Raw genomic sequence first — 15,382 nt, 5'->3', positions numbered from 1 at the left:
GGCAGCAGGCAGGATGGACGGACGGGCTTGGGGCACTGGCCAGCGCAAGGGACGGGGTCGTGTGGTCAGCTTGGAGGGACGGTTCCGCAGACGCTTCTGAGCACAACATGAGCCTTCCTAACAGACTGAATGAGGGCAGTGCCACACGGCCTGGGGGTGCCCTTCACTGGCAGGAAAGGGAACACAGGAGTGGGCTTAGTGGAAGTATGTTAAAGAGAGGAGAAACCTTTCTGAAAATGTCCTGTTTTTCTAAAAGCAGACATTCAAGAATGCCATATACAGGAAAGTGCAGGACTTTTCACAAAGCAGCTACATATAACCAGCACCAGAGCAAGACCTAGATTATCAGCCCCCCAGAAGCCCCCCCCCCGCCACACACACACACGGCGCTACCCCTTCTCAGTCCAGACGGCCCCAACTTCGGACCCTGTGATGGCGCATCTGGTCTGGGCCTCAGAGGAACCGAACCACACATTGGGCTGTCCTGTGGTGCTCCATCACTGCGTGGATCCACTGGATAGAAGGCTGTTGTCCCTTCTCCTGTTGATAGATGTTGAGGCTGGCCCGTCAGGACTGCTCTGAGTATCCCAGTGGGGTTTTGGTGCCCACGTGCACGCGTGTAGGTTGGCCAGGGTGTGTGCAGGGTACGTACCACACCAGGACCCGGGTTTGCCTGGCACTAAATAGCTTTGGGCTGTCCCAGGTTACTCTCACCTTCCTTCCTCACAGCGGAGTCGTCACTTGTCACTTTAGGGTCGACTGTGCTGCATCTCTGCAGCCATTTTTGTTTCTCTCAAATGTCTGGACCGAGTACTCAAATGGCACAGCCTGTGAACATGTAGCTAAACTCGTTTTAAAGTTCAGTTGGGTCAGGGGCGCCCGGCTGGCTCATCGGTAGAGCACGTGACGCTTTATCTCACGGTTGTGAGTTCAAGCCCCACGTTGGGTGTAGAGATTACTTAAATAAATTTTAAAGTTCAGTTGGGTCAGTCGGGACTCAGTAGGCCCTCCTGGGAACAGGCCCCAAAGTTTTCCCTCTGAGGCTGAGTCTGGCTGGTAGGTACTCCAGGGAGGGTTTTGTTTCTGGTTTCCAGTTCAGAGCGCACGGAGCTTTCCTCAGACTTGAGGACGCACACGGCAGGGACAGAGCGTGCTCCCGGGAAAGGCCGCAGGAAGGTGGTTTCCAGACAGTATCAAGGAGCAAGAGGGCCGAGTGTGCCTCTGCGGCCAAGTGCAAGACGGGCAGAAGCCACACCTGACTTTGCAGGAAGTGTGCTTTCCAGGCCAGGAGGGAGGACACTGGAGGCCTCTCTGCTGCGTGAGCTGGTGCCTCTGCGCACGGGCTGTCTGCTCTAGGCAACATGCCATTGCCAGCGGACTGAGCACACGTGCCATTGCAGGGCAGGCATCCTGGTGCTTTTTCAGTAAGTCATAAATTAGCCTGTAACCGTCACGGAACGAGAGCGCTACCCCACAAATGACTTGCTCTGAGGCCTGCTGGGGAAGCTCAGCACGCCTAGTAGGAAGAAATCATTTTGCAGCCATTTAAAATCCTATTAGGACATGCTGAGCAGGGCAGCCGCTGTGTGCATCTGTGATGAAAAGTAGACACAGGGGCGCCTGGGGGGCTCAGTCAGTTGAGCATCCGACTCTTGATTTTGGCTCAGGTCACGGTCCCAGGGCTGTGGGATGGAGCCCTGTGTTGGGGCTCAGGGTTTGGAGTCTGCTTGGGATTCTCTTTCCCCTCTGTCCCTCTCCCCCCGCTCACTCTCCTCTCTCTCTCTAAAATAAATTACAAAAGAACAGGTAGACTGAATTGGGGCACAAGGCTGACTGGGGTTGCCTTCAGGTGCTTGGGGCTCCCCATCAGAATGACCTTGCTTACCTGCTGGTCTCGAGGTTCAAAGCACGCTCAGAGGTCTTCAGAGGCACAGAGACAGCAGGCACAGGTCTGAAGTACCCCAGTGCCCACAGCCTCTCTTGTACTTCGAGAATCTGTGTCCACAACCCAAGAGGAGCCATGCAGAAAGAGCCCTGACCTGGGCTTTGGCCTCCAACTATGGCCTTTGACCCTAGGCTAGCAACCAGAAGTGAGAAGAGCTATCTATCCTTCAGTGTTCAGAGGCCCATATGCCCTGAGGCCACTGGGAATCCTGGGAGCTTCCAGGAGTCTGGTCTGGTCTGGTGGCCTGTGGCTCAGACAGCATTACACTGCCCTCTCCTGGGCAGCCATCTGAGAATTAGCCCCACAAGCTCAGGCGCTCAGGCCAGTGATTTTTTTTCAACAGCCAGAGCAGATTTAAAGCAAATTCTGAAAGCCTTCTAGCTTTATAAAACGAAGGACAGAAGGCACACACACCCCTGGTCCCTGGCCACACTGGGAGACCCCCCCAAGTCCCCAGGCTCTGGTAGTTCCTGAAGGCAAGGGCAGTGTTGTCCCTCTGTCGTCTCATCTTCTGGAACTTCCCACCAGATCTCTGGCTAGCCCTTGGCACATCTGTGGGCACCAAAACCCAACAAGGTTTTATTTTTGCTTCCTGTTTGTCACGGCCTCATTCAGGACTGGGCTCCCAAAACACCAGTTGTAGGCACTACGGCTGGGCAGCTTAAGGGCCATGGTCTTCCAAGGCCTGAGACATGCCAGCACTTGTGAGGGCCCCTCACTGTCTTCGGTTTTCTGTTCTTGCCCTTATCCCTTAGGTGACTTTAGACAGACGTTGAGATGGCCTCAGGTGGGCTTACACGCATCAGCCATAAATTGCTCCTTGCACTTTAGATATCTTTAGCTTTAAGGTCTTATTGAAAATGTCCCCGGTTTCGTGACCCTTCCATAAACTTCATCTTTATCTTCCTCACAGAACGACGCAAATGGGACAGCAAAGCCTCCTTTTCTCAGGTACGTTGAACTGTGTTCCTGGGGGTCTTGGTAGGTGCACAGCCCGGGGCAGGGGGTCGGGGAGGTGTCCCGGCCGAGGAGCCTTAGGCCTATGGGGTCCAAGGAGAAGGCGGCCGCCTTGTTCTCACAGCACAGGAAGCCTGCCTGGCCTCTGCCTGGGTCCCCAAGGGATGCCTCCCGGCCATGTTGCATTTGGCACCTTGATCCAGACCGCGTCCTTATGGCTCTCTCACGTAACCCCTCCCACACAGGGCCACAGAAAGATGGGCTCTCCCATTACAGCATCTACAGCCCTGGAGAGTTCTGTGACGGGTGGGCATGGGTGCACAGAGAGGACTGCCACCGTGAAACGTCCGTGTCTAGAAAATGTCCAGAGTTTTATACAGAAGCCTTCTAACTTCACAGAGCAAGGACGGTAGTTCACAGCTCCTCTAAAACCCAATTCCCATCCTGTAGTGTGTCTGCAGACGTGGTTTTTCCTCTCCCCCTGCAGCGGAGAAAACCCCTTCGCGACGGTGAAACTCCGGCCGACGGTGACAAACGATCGCTCTGCACCGATCATTCGATGAAGAGCAGGCCGGGAGCTCCAGTCCCTCCGACGTTAAGTTCTCACTTGCAAAATGATTTGTTGTTTGGTGTGCGCTTAACTGTTGCAAAGCTTCGCCAAAGGGTGCCTGATTTTAAATGTATTCCACTTGAGCAAATCGACGCATTTTCTCAATTTAACATAGTTGGGTTGATACGTTTGTCTTTAATAATAGTCTAGTGACCCACTCAAATCAGTGAAGATATTTTCTTCCCATTCTGTCAGAAGACCATAAATTTGGTTCCAATCCTTACTGTATCATTTTTTTTAATATTCTGTGATTATTTTTTAATAGAATGAGGGATAGTCTGCTTTCGTGACCAGCTCTCTGCATGAAATGAGCACAGTTTTATTTTAAAAAGCATGTGCTCTTATCTAGCGTTATAACATTATCTAAAGGAAAGGTTGTGTAAAGTTGCATCTTAGCATGCAAATCATAATTTTAAGCAATATAAATTATGAATAGTCTATAAAATTTAATTTTTTAACTTAAAAATTCTTAATTTTTGTTTAATCAAATGTAGAGCTACCTAAGATGGAGAAATCCCCGAGTTCCCCTTGATTTAGACATAGCTACAGAGCACGGAGGTGTTTTGCCTGTCCCTGTCACGGCCACGTTTAGTACTTGCATAACCCCAGAGCTACGGACTTTGGTAGCTGGGAGTCACCGACTGGATTCCCCAATGAAAACACACCAGGCTGTGCTGCAGGTGATGGGCGTCACTCACGCGTGTAAGGACCCTGCGTGTGCAGACCCAGGGCGTTCTCGCTAAGCCGGCTGACCAAAGCTGCCTCCATCGCTGGTGTACTCTGAAACCCCTTGGGGTCCAAGTTTCTCCATTTCTGAGTCGGGTACGGACACACCTACGCACGCCCCGAAACAGCGCGTACAAAGCCATATGCCCGAGTCTCAGCGGCCGGGATGGGAAGTTCTGCATTTCACCCGAGACCTGCCCTGTGCCCTCAGAACCCAGGGTGTCCCGTGCCAAGGGACCTCGGAGCGAGTGGCCGAGTTGATCTCTGGCTGCCAGGGATTGGGCCCTGTTTGGGAGGAGTGCAGAATCAGGACTCAAACCCAGGCCATTCGCTGTGTGTGGGCGAAGAGGGCCCTGTTTTTTTATCACAGCCCCTTTGGTCTCGCCGTAACTATCAACGTTTTTCTAGACACTTGAAACTAGTCCTGGGCAAACGCAGGTAAACCAGTGTGTGTGCGTGCCACTTCTCGTTCTTGCTCCTGTCCTGGCCGGGTTGGCAAACCAGACGAGGTCTCCAGGAGCTGAGGAGTCAGACCCGTGTGAGGGCTCTCCAGGGGCTGAGTGGTTGGCGGGCAGTACACCTGTCTTGAGGAAAGACGCTCCAGCCAGGAAAGAAAACACGGTCCACTTTAGTTAAGTGGTCCACCGCTCCTCTAAGAGGAGGGTTCACGGAAGCCCGGTATTTTCAACGGGGGGGGGGGGGGAGGGTTTAAGACACAGCCCCAGTGTGTTACAGGGGGTGGGGGCCCTGGTCTCCAGAGCTCCGCTCTCTGGGATCCTTTGGCTTCATTACAGATTATTAGGTGCGGTCTGCGGGGACCCGGGGACCCATTCTGCACCTCCAGGGAATGGGCCACAGCGGGCACCCACCTGCGTCACGGAGGGCGGGCGGGCTTGCCTCAGGCCCCGGGCATGGAGTAATGTCAAAGTATTATGTTTCGTTATAATAAACTTCGAAAAGCACGTTCTCTGGAGCTGCGAATGCCTACAGAGGACTAGATCAAGATCGGCCACGATGGACAGTGTTGAAGCCAGGCGCTGGGTATGTTATTCTAGTCTGGTCACAATTTCCAACGTCCACACAAGTTTATTTGTACAAGTGGCAGTGTGCACACCAGGCAGAACCAGGTCAACAATGGTATGAATCTCATTTATTTAAAACAGTATTTCTCACCTTTCTCAAATTGAAGACTGCAAAAAATAGAAGCAGTGCTTTATTGAGTTGTCATTCACCCCGAAGCAGTGCTGCTGCGTCCCCACGCCGTGACCCCTGCGCCCCACGAAACCGCAGCTCACGCGCACGCCGTCTATCCCGCCTCACTTTACAAAACAGTCCTGGAAGCTTAATCAAATAAAGCTACTGTACACGACATTTACATTAGAAAAAGACAGCTGGATGTAGGAAAGCCAGGTGTGTTGTTCCCTTTAAGTGAAGTTTGCTCCACAGTTGGGGCATCTTCGCTTCCTCAAGGCAAAACAGCAGATGAACCCAAACGGGAACAAGATGATGGCCAAGAAGATGCCCAGGAAGGTGAAGGAGTCCTCCAGAACCCCGACTCTGCAGAGAGAATGGGGGGGCACGCGCGTTAGGGTCCCCGGCAGAGCCCGAGGCTGGACCCAGTTCTGTACCCACCCCACACCCGGCACAAGAAGGGACTGAGGCCGCGAGGACCCAGGGCCCCGGGTGCCTCATGGTGACCAGGTCCACAGAAGCAGCCTTCACCCCTCCAGCAACAAACCCCCGGCCTCTTACACATGCCCATTTACCCAGGGGAAGGCTAGCTGCCGCTCTCAGCCGCCACGTTACCTACAGGAATTACCACTTACAAAGACAAGAACGTTCAGTTGCCACATAACCTGCCGTGTTTTCTCCTCCGTCACAAAAGGAAGAACAAGAAGCAAATGCTAGTTTCTATAAAAATTCTTGTATCTCTGAAAACAAGACCCAAGAAAACCGTATCATTTTAGAGTTTTTCTCCCCAGTGTTGAAAAGTTTTATTCTTCTATTCCTTAGAGGGAAATTCCAAAAACTTATGAAGTTTAGAATTCAGACTTGGGGGATGGGTACAATAGATTTTAGTGAACAATTAAAATCAGCCATATTCACAACGTCTGGAAGAAGGCAGCACTTAACAGGGTGCCTGTGTGCTCAGTCGGTTAGGTGTCTGACTTTGGCTCAGGTCATGATCTCGTGGTTCGAGCTCCACATCGGGCTCTGTGCTGATAGCTCAGAGCCTGGAGTCTGCTTCAGATTCTGTGTCTCCCTCTCTCTCTGCCCCTCCCCTGCTTGTGCTCTCTCAAAAATAAAATCACTTAAAAAAAAAAATAAAAGAAAAAAAGGCAGCATGTATCTTGAGAATTTAATCTGTTTCTTCAAAAAGTCAAGTTTACCTTCAATGCACACAACACACAATTACCACAAGGCGCCTCCGGGCTATCACCCCAATCATGAGCCACGCGAGCACAGGTTCAGTGATCTGAAGTCACCACTCACATTCCAGGGTCCTTTTCAAAGGCTCGCTCCCAAAGGTGGGAAGCAAGAGCCGTGTGCTCAGCTCTGCCTCTGCTCCTTAGGCTACTTCTGGAAGGTTCTGGACACAGCTGAAATTAAAATGAGAGCCGCAATAGCCAGCTCAGCCCTAATGAGAAACCCATCACATTCCGGAGACCGAGGAAGAGCCGGTGGAAACAAACTCTCCCAGGCGGCCAGGGACGCCTCTAGCCCTGTCTACCGCGATGCGCACCGAGGGCTTTTAGTGAACAGGGCCCTTCACCAGATTTCACGGGAACAAATGTGCCAAAGTGCCCAGGGCTGAGTACTGAGAAGGAATAAAGGAGGGGCTCCACGGGGGGACAGGAGCTGGGTAGTGAGCAGGAAGACCTGACCCACTCCTTCCTGGGGAGGCCCCCACTCCGGTGCCCCCTGCCCCGGGTTCACCCCAGCTGCCTTGGTCTCCCTAAAGCCAGGTCTCCCCTCCGTGCCTCAGCCTGTCTTCAAATACTGCTAAGGATCTCTTGTGCCCTTCCAGAATGTTCTGGAAACAGCTGCTTCTCCTTTTGCCACCTTGTGTGTGCAGAGGAAGGTTCGGCTTAATAGAAGCACCCAACAGAAGGCTTCCTCCACTCAAAATGCCAAAGCTGCTAATGCTGCTCCTTCTGAGGGCCACACTGCGCCCAGCCCTATGGAGCAGGCGGGGGAATTGTGAGAAAACCAGACTAAGAGGCCTGGTTTTCCACTGCTTAAAGAAAAAAATCAAACTCAATGCCCACTTCTCTTCCTACCCACTCAGGAGAGGGTTGCCTGAAACTTCCGCAATGGACAGACAGTAGGGTCAGAAGCGCTTCCCCAGGTGCTGGTCCTAAAACACTAGTTCCCCTGATAAACTGCAGAAAAGGGGGGGGGGGGGGATGGTTCTCTGATCAATTTGGGGAAACTCTCTCCCCATCCTGGTATCACAGCGCACAGTAGTTTAGGAATGGCTCTGAGAAGTCCTGTAGTAAAGCCATTTGTTGAACTGTTGTTTCAGCCGGCATTTCCCAAACCGATGTGTGTGCCCAGCGGTTAGACTGGACACAGGCAAGGCCAGATCTGGGGGAAAGTTAATCAGTAGGCCTGAATTTCTCTCAGCAGTCACCTTTCCTTGAGAGCACGCACCAGCAGAGAGGGGGGAGAGAGGATCCCAAGCAGGATCTGCACTGTCACCACAAGAACCTGGCACGGAGCTCGAACCCACGAACCTGGAGGTCATGACCTGAGCCGAAATCAAGAGTCAGACTTGCTTAACTGACTGAGCCGCTCAGGAGTCGCCTTTCTAAGGACTGCAAAGGCGGTCGGGTCGCTACACTGCTCTCGGGCCCTCCCATGGCTGCCCCTGCCCGTGGGAGTCTGGACACAGCTGCGCGGGGCCCACCTTACACCTGCCCCACCAGAAAAAGCACCTAAGGCCATGCTGCCAAAGTCAAGGGTGAGTGAGGCTGTGGGCCACCAGCTGTGTCCCCACACACAGGGAGACTGGACAGGCTGCCCCGGGCAGGGAACACGCCTGCTCTGTCCACAATCCCCGCCCACAACTCCTGCAACTACTGATGCTAATCAAGCCACTAACAGAGCAGCTGGAAGCAGCTGGGCGGCCCTGTACCAGTTGGGAGTTATGGCACCACCCAGGTGCCACTGTCCTTCCTCCTGGCCTCTAGCAACGTTCCACCTACAGCTTAAGTCCCGGGAACCACACCAGTTCACAGGTTCGGTCAGAATGTCCAAGGAAACAGCGGGGGGCAGGGGCGAGCCGGCCTCACAGCTGGGTCACCTGCACCAGCACAGAACCTTGCAGAGAAGACTGCCCTCTGAAGGAGCAGAGGGTGCCTTGCCCAGCGTCCCCTCCAGGGGCCAGTGAGGCCCGAGGACCGGGACTACCGGGCTGAGCACCCACCCAAGCTGGACACCCCATGTCATCTCGTGTCAGGATCCAACCTGTCAAGAGGCACAGCCTAGAATCCGTGGTGTCTGCTCAGAGGCTCCAGGTGTCCGGCGGGAGGCTGGGGCCAAGGCCTGTCCTGTCGTCCTCAGTGCCCTCAAGTGGGTGCGTGTGGGCAGCCCGCACCCCTGGCTACAGGAGCCCCCCCCCAACCCTGCTCCGCCCCAGCTGGGTGCAGTCTCCCCGGCGGCGTGGGGGCCGGGAGCTACCCACGCTGCCTGGCAGGCCCGCCGACGTGAACCGCCCATCCTGGGGCTGCTTTTCCCGGATGCTCCAGGGCCCGCCCACCACCAAGCGAACCCGGGAAGGCTAGTCACTCTCACCCAGGCCCTCGCTGCCCTGGAGCCCGGGGGACCGGCCCCCCCTGCTCAGCCCCCGGCAGCTGCTCTGGGAACCTGAAGGGCAAAGTGAGGGTAACACGGGCTGACCCGGCCCACCTCCGTTTCCCAGACACGAGTAACACCAGCCTGCGGTGCTTTCCGTCCAGACCTGTCACTCACTGTCACCAGAGCACAGCCCAGCTCGTACCATTCACCTTAGGGGCCATCCCTGCCAGCAAGTCTGCGACCAGACCACCTCCCGCAAGAAAATGACCAGAACCCAACCTGGCTTTGAAGCCTGAGGGACAAAGGGACGGCCGGCAGGAGCCTCCAGCTCTCGGGCACCACACTTCCCACTGGAAAGAGTCTTACCCACAATTCCAAACAACAGAAAGCTCTGAGAAAACTTTTTTCATAGGCTTACAGGAAACTCACCTGGCAGCCACAGGTGACCTGAACTGATGTGGCCATTGATGGTCATAATGCATTCACTTAACATGAATATTCACGTCTTGCTACAAAAATATTAATGTTTTGACCAAGAGTAATGCCCCAGACCTCAAAAACAATGCTGACATAATTTAGTTTTTAAAAATCCAGACTCTTCTGGGCGCCTGGGTGGCTCAGTTGGTTAAGACTCCAACTTCGGCTCAGGTCATGATCTCCTGATTGGTGAGTTCGAGCCCCACATTGGGCTCTGTGCTGACAGCTCAGAGCCAGGAGCCTACTTCAGATTCTGTGTCTCCCTCTTCTCTCTCTCTGTCCCTCCCCTGCTCACACTCTGTCTCTAAGATAAATTAAAAAAATTTTTTTTAAAAATCCAGAATCTTCTGAACCGAGAAACATAATCTGATCTCTGGGCCATTCTTGATGCAGCAACACTCCAGGTTACAGAGCAGACCTGTCCTCAGTTACAGTCCCCATGTGGCCACCACAGGAGGGATGGGATGCCATGTCCTGGCCATCTCCTGCCGGCCTCTCCCACCTTCCCACACTCTTCTCCCCAAACCCCCCCGGAAAGGCCCCAATCAGTTCAGGACAAAGTTTCAACTCTTTCAAAGTGGCTCAGAATCCAAACTGAGCAGGTTGCTCTCGCTGAGGATGGAAGGCCCCGCCCCCATTCTTGAGCAACAGATTGTGTGGTTGTATGTGGGTGTGTGTGGTTGGGTGGCCGGCAGGGGCGGCGGGGGGGGGGGGGGGGGGGGGCAGGGAAGCTGGGGAAATAAGGAACTTGACAAATGCTGAAAATGCTTATTGGATGTCTGACTCATCCTATGGAGAGAGGGGCGCCCGCCATCTATCCAGAGCGGGCCTGGGTGATGCGCTGGATGGGCAGGACGACAGAGGCCCTGCCTGCACGGGGGTCCTGCTTCACAAGGGACGGCAGCATGGGAGGCCCGAGCCCACGCGTCCCAGGAGGTCCCGAGGCTGGGTGCCGGATTTCCCCACCTCCCGCTTTCCTCACAGCAGCCCCGCCCAGGGCTTCCCAGTCCCCTCCCCGCCACCGGGGGACCTGGTACCACGAGCTCCAGCCGCCCCCGGTTCGTCCCCAACTACTCACTCGTCGAGGCAGAACGCAGCCTGGGGGCAGTGCCCAGACCAGCCCTCACCTGAAGGACTAGCCTCTGTGGGGAAAGGGAGCGGTGGACTTCTCGGGGTGGGGAGCAGATGCCCCGGCACGCGGCCACCCGGGTCATACCCTCCCGCCTGGCGCATCTGTCCGGCCTTCTGCGCTCCCAGGGCCTCCCCTGCAAACAGGCCGCTGGCAGCTCTGAACGGCCTCACGCCTCCCGAGCAGATCACGGGGCGGGGCGAAGGGGTCTTCCACGACCACGGCCTCTGGAGGTGCCGCGGGCCACCCCGGCTCGGTCCTCGGCCTGCAGACGGGAGGCGGCCCCACGCTCCCTCGAGTGCTCCCACGGGCTGCACGGCCCGCCGAGTCTCAGCTCACCTGGGAGCTACTCCCCCTCCTCCGGGACCAAGGACCAATGAGACGGTGCCCACAGATCCCTTCCTCTCAGGACCCCTCCACACACTCCACCACGTCCCCCCACGTCCCGTGTCATACCCTCACTGCCTGCCTGTGCCCCCACCGGCTCTACCAGGGTCACCAGTCCCCTCCACGCTGACCACCCCAGGCCACGTGCACCTTACCGCTGGCTTCAGGCGACATCTGACCCTGATCTGTTCGTGGAGCCTCTCTCGGCTTCCAAGGCCCCTCTCATTCCCAGATCTCCTACCCCCTCTCTGGTTATCCCCGAAACTAAATACCCAAGGAAGGACGCCCAGCCCGTGTCAGTGGGGAACCCAGAGCAGGCCAGGCCCTGCATCTGCTGCTTTACGCGCGCTCTGGCCTTGACCCGTGCTGCTCAGAGCGCCTTCTCCATGGGCGACCCCAGCACAGCCCCTGGTGCACCCAGCCGGGCCTGGTATCCCAGACTCTCGGTGCCACCTCCCTGGGATCAGGATCCAGGCACAGCCCACACCCCCCCAGGGGAGGCCCAGCTTTGGAGAGCCCGGGGGCCCAGCTGAGCAAGACGGCACCCAGTCCCGGCGGGCAGGGCAAGAAGGAGCACTCTCATCCTCTGGACTCACACGAAAAGCTCTCTTGCAGCCGACTAAAAAGGGAAGACAGAGTCAGGCTGCTTAAGATGATGGCCAAGTGACAAGGGACACAGGCCTCTCGCGCCAAGCCTCCCTCAGAAGAAATCACAGACGTGTGACTTGGGCAAATCGCTGCCAAGCTACCAGGGAGGGAAGGGGACAGAGCCTGGCGGGCTGCATGGAAAGGGAGAAAGTACAGTCACAAGACAGTGTCCTGTCTCCCAACTCTAGACACCGTGCCCAGGGGCCACCTCTCCATCCTGCCCAGAGAGGAGCGGCCTCAAGGCCACGCACCCACTCCCCAAACCACAGGAGAGCCTCCCTAGGAAACGCCGAGACTCTCCCTCCTTCCCGCTGCCCACCTCCCTTCCCCCACCCCCCCACACTCCCCCATGCTGCAGAGGCACAGAAAGGACCGCTCCCCAGACAGGAGGGCGCTGCCGGCAGGGGGCAGGCAGGGGGCAGGGATGCTCTTGCACGAAGAACCCAAGTAAGTGCTGGAGGGACCCTTAGCTCTGGCATCCATCCTTCTTGGGCCACAGAGGAATGTGCCAAGAGGGAGTCCGTGTGTGGTCGCAACACAGTTCCCGGGCTTGCTCTCAGAGCACCCACTCCTCACTGCCTTCCGCCCAGAGGAGGAAGGACGGGGATCCCCACACAGAAAGAAAGAAGCCTGTCTCCGACACAGGAGTCCCGCACCTCAGCCTTCAGGCAGCCTGACCTTGATCGGGATTCTGCAGGACTGGGGCTCTGGGACCCGAGGCAGCAGAAGCCACTGGCCCCCAAAATGACAGAGCTCCCACCCCAGGGAAAGTCCTCCCCATCTGGCAGCAGCCACGTGGGCCTTGCTGCTGGTCTGTGCACAGGCACGAGGGCCAGGAAGGGGGCTTCAGAGAGCATCCCAAGATGCTCCCGCTTCCCAGAAGGGAAAACAGGGCCAGGATCTGAACCCAGTTCCTCCAGCAGGCTGGGCACTGGGACAGAACACTCGGACGTAGCGTGGAGGCCAGGAAATCCCAGACCGCTCTGCTCCAGACAGACCCCCTCCCCCGACCCCCCTCTAGTCTGCTGGCCTGACACCACTCCCTAAACTTGGGAGATCACTCAATTCTCCCACCCAAAAATAGGCCTTTGGAATCCTCCAGCTGGCCCAAGTGGGGACAGCACTGTGCAAGCAGCCAGGGCTCTGAGCACCCGGGACCGCCTCAAAGCCAAATACAGCGGGTTTCCCCTCACCCACCTCTACAAGCAACCCCCAGAGACACGGGGGACCAAGTCCCGATCCCTGCTCAGCCCAGCGGCACGCTGCCAGCGCCCAGGCCACAGGCCTTCTTCCCACCCTTGGGCCCTTAAACCCCAACAGCTGTGACGCCCCCAGGTGCCCAAGAAGAGAAGGGCGGTCAGGAGGGTGCGGGTCATTCGCCCTCCACCCGCCCCCTCCGTGTCCTCCAAAGGCGTATCAAAGAGGGGCCTGTTCCGAGGGGCGCCTGGGTGGCTCAGCCAGTTAAGTGTTGGATTCCTGGTTTTGGCTCGGGTCGTGATCTCGTGCTTCGTGAGTCTGAGCCCCAGGTCAGCCCAGCGCTGACTCCGAGCTGATGGTGCAGAGCCTGCTCGGGAATCTCTCCCCCCGCCTCCCTGGCTCACATGTTCAACCTTTCTCTCCAAGTAAATAAATAAACTTGGAAAACCAAGAAAACAAAGAGAGATGCCTGTTCTGAGTTTACATACGAGGCACGTGGCCAGCCCACGGCCCCAGGGCCCCCTGCCCACAGCCCTCTTTACTAAGTACTCAGTTGGCTCTGGGAGTCCCCCTCCTCCCCTCATCTCTGCGATGCCCCCCCTCCTGGACGGCACTCACCCCCCACTCGTTACCCCTGTGACTCTGAAACCTTTAACTTCCCCCTGACTCCACCCTGGGCCTTCCAGATACACCTGTGACACGAAGCCCAAGTGTAAACCAGTGTTTCTCAATTCCATCTCTGAGACTTCCAACTTCCTCCTCCCACTCAAGGGGCTGACCTGGACTCTCTCGCATCAACCACGGGCAAGGACCAAGTCTTACCCGAGTCTGACTCCTACAGACACCTGCCAAACTCCAGAGGCTCCGGTTTGAGAATACGGAAAAATCGCTCCTGCCCCCAAAGAAGCCCGGTGTTTCTGTCCTCCTCCAGCTGACCGCCCTGCAGGGGATGAAGCAGCCCTCAAGAAGGGTGCTCCCCTGGCCTCCTGGACCCCCTGGCTCCTTGAACACACTGGCCACTGGGGCTTTCCTAGCTGCCCCTTCCCAGCAAAATGAAACCTTTCACCACCTTCCAGAATCAACTGCAAAGCAAACTTACTCGTCCTAGAACCAGGGACATGAGACATTAACATTTCTACAACCCACTCATTTGGGACTCGGTGGCCCCAAAAGCACTCTCCTCAGGAAAGTGAACCCCTCCCCTATGACCCGTGCGACGTGTTTAGATCTAAGGACAAAAGAACCCTCTCTCCCCCACACCGCAGGTCAGTAGCTTGTCCCGAGACAAGACTAGCCCACTTCCGAACGAGTCCCCCTCTCTGAGATTCTGGGTGTGTGTTCTCGGGATGGGCGGGGGGGGCAGCCCCCGGCCGGTGACATACCTGCAGACCGGGCAGCCTCCAACGACAACGATGGAATTGGCAGGGTACCTGGTGACATTTCGACTGTGGATGTTGTAGACCCTGGGGTGGTGGGTGGGTATCCCTGTGGGCAGGAAGGCACGTGAGAAAGGGGCAGGGAGGAAATCTGGGAAGCGTGAGGACTACTCCTACCTTTTCCCCCGACCTCCCCCCACTTATCCTTTCCAAAATCAAGACGACAGCCGCCTTCGCCGAGAGCCCGCGACGGGCTTGACCGGGTGCTAACTTGCAGACGGCACCTGGTTAACGAAGTTAATTGGCAAGACGGCCGTGGCGCCTCCGGAGAAGAGCCGGCCTGGTGCTCGCGAATCGCCCCCCCCCTGCGCCGCCCCCGGGTAGGCAGAGGGCCGCACGGCGGGATCCCGCTGCGGGAGCCTCACCCGCCACCCCCGTCCCCACCGGCTCGCGTTCCCGGCCCCGGGGAGGCTCCTCGGCAGCACCCGCGCGGGGACCCCCCGCCCCCCCCGCCGAGCACGGCCGGGCCGCGCCCCCCGCCGCCGCCGCCGCGTCCGGAGAAAAGTTGGTTTCGGGGTTAAAGGTCGCCACAACACGGAGCCCAAAGTTTGCTCCCGGCCCCCCCCCGCCCCCGCCCGCCGGGCGCACCTGTGACGAGGTAGGGGTAGGGCGGCGGCGGGGGTGCGGCGGGGATGGCGCCGTAGCCGTGCGGGCCGCACGCGAAGTCGCCCTGGCCGGCCTCCAGGTTGTAGGCGGGCGGCCGCTCCTGCAGCAGGGGCTTGTGGTCCATGGCGGGCGGCGCCCACCGCGCCCGGCCCGGCTCCCGCCCGGACTCCCGCTCGGACTCCGGCTCCCGCGCCGGCTCGGACTCGCGCGGACGCCCGGACCCGCCGGCGGGACCCGCTCCTCGCGGGCGGCGGCGGCAGCGGCGGCGGCTGCGGGGCTGGGCCCCTCTCGGAGGCGGGCGCCGCGGGCTTCCCCTCCGCGCCTCCCCCCGGCCAGTCACAAGACCCGGGTCACGTGGCGCCGCTCCCGGCGGGGGGTGCGGCGCGGGGCGGGGCCGGCGCGGCGTCTTAAAGGGGCCGCGCCCGCCCCGGGCCACCCGCTAGGCCGCCTGCCGCCTTGACCCA

General features: G+C 57.7%; 2 protein-coding genes across 3 annotated transcripts in view; one reads left to right on the top strand and one right to left on the bottom strand.

Moving 5' to 3' along the window:
- Nucleotides 1–5,200, top strand: part of BAIAP2L1 (BAR/IMD domain containing adaptor protein 2 like 1) — a 95,379-nt gene extending 90,179 nt beyond the window's left edge. For both annotated transcript variants that reach the window (XM_043559669.1, XM_043559668.1), the window contains exons 13-14: nt 2,859–2,896; nt 3,390–5,200. In XM_043559669.1, the coding sequence (XP_043415604.1) occupies nt 2,859–2,896; nt 3,390–3,465 (114 nt within the window). In that variant the 3' untranslated portion in view covers nt 3,466–5,200. The remainder of the gene's footprint in view (nt 1–2,858; nt 2,897–3,389) is intronic.
- Nucleotides 5,201–5,304: 104 nt separating this feature from the next.
- On the bottom strand, nt 5,305–15,243 carry BRI3 (brain protein I3). Its single transcript, XM_043559671.1, has 3 exons — nt 14,901–15,243; nt 14,259–14,361; nt 5,305–5,795 (listed from the first exon to the last, which is right to left on the bottom strand). The coding sequence occupies exons 1-3, from the start codon at nt 15,040–15,042 to the stop codon at nt 5,663–5,665; spliced, it is 378 nt and encodes a 125-aa protein (XP_043415606.1). The 5' UTR covers nt 15,043–15,243; the 3' UTR covers nt 5,305–5,662.
- Between the last annotated feature and the right edge of the window lie 139 nt (nt 15,244–15,382).

This window comes from Prionailurus bengalensis, chromosome E3 (genome assembly GCF_016509475.1).
Source record: "Prionailurus bengalensis isolate Pbe53 chromosome E3, Fcat_Pben_1.1_paternal_pri, whole genome shotgun sequence".
NCBI lineage: Eukaryota > Metazoa > Chordata > Mammalia > Carnivora > Felidae > Prionailurus > Prionailurus bengalensis.
This window is presented reverse-complemented; position numbering and strand designations above follow the sequence as displayed.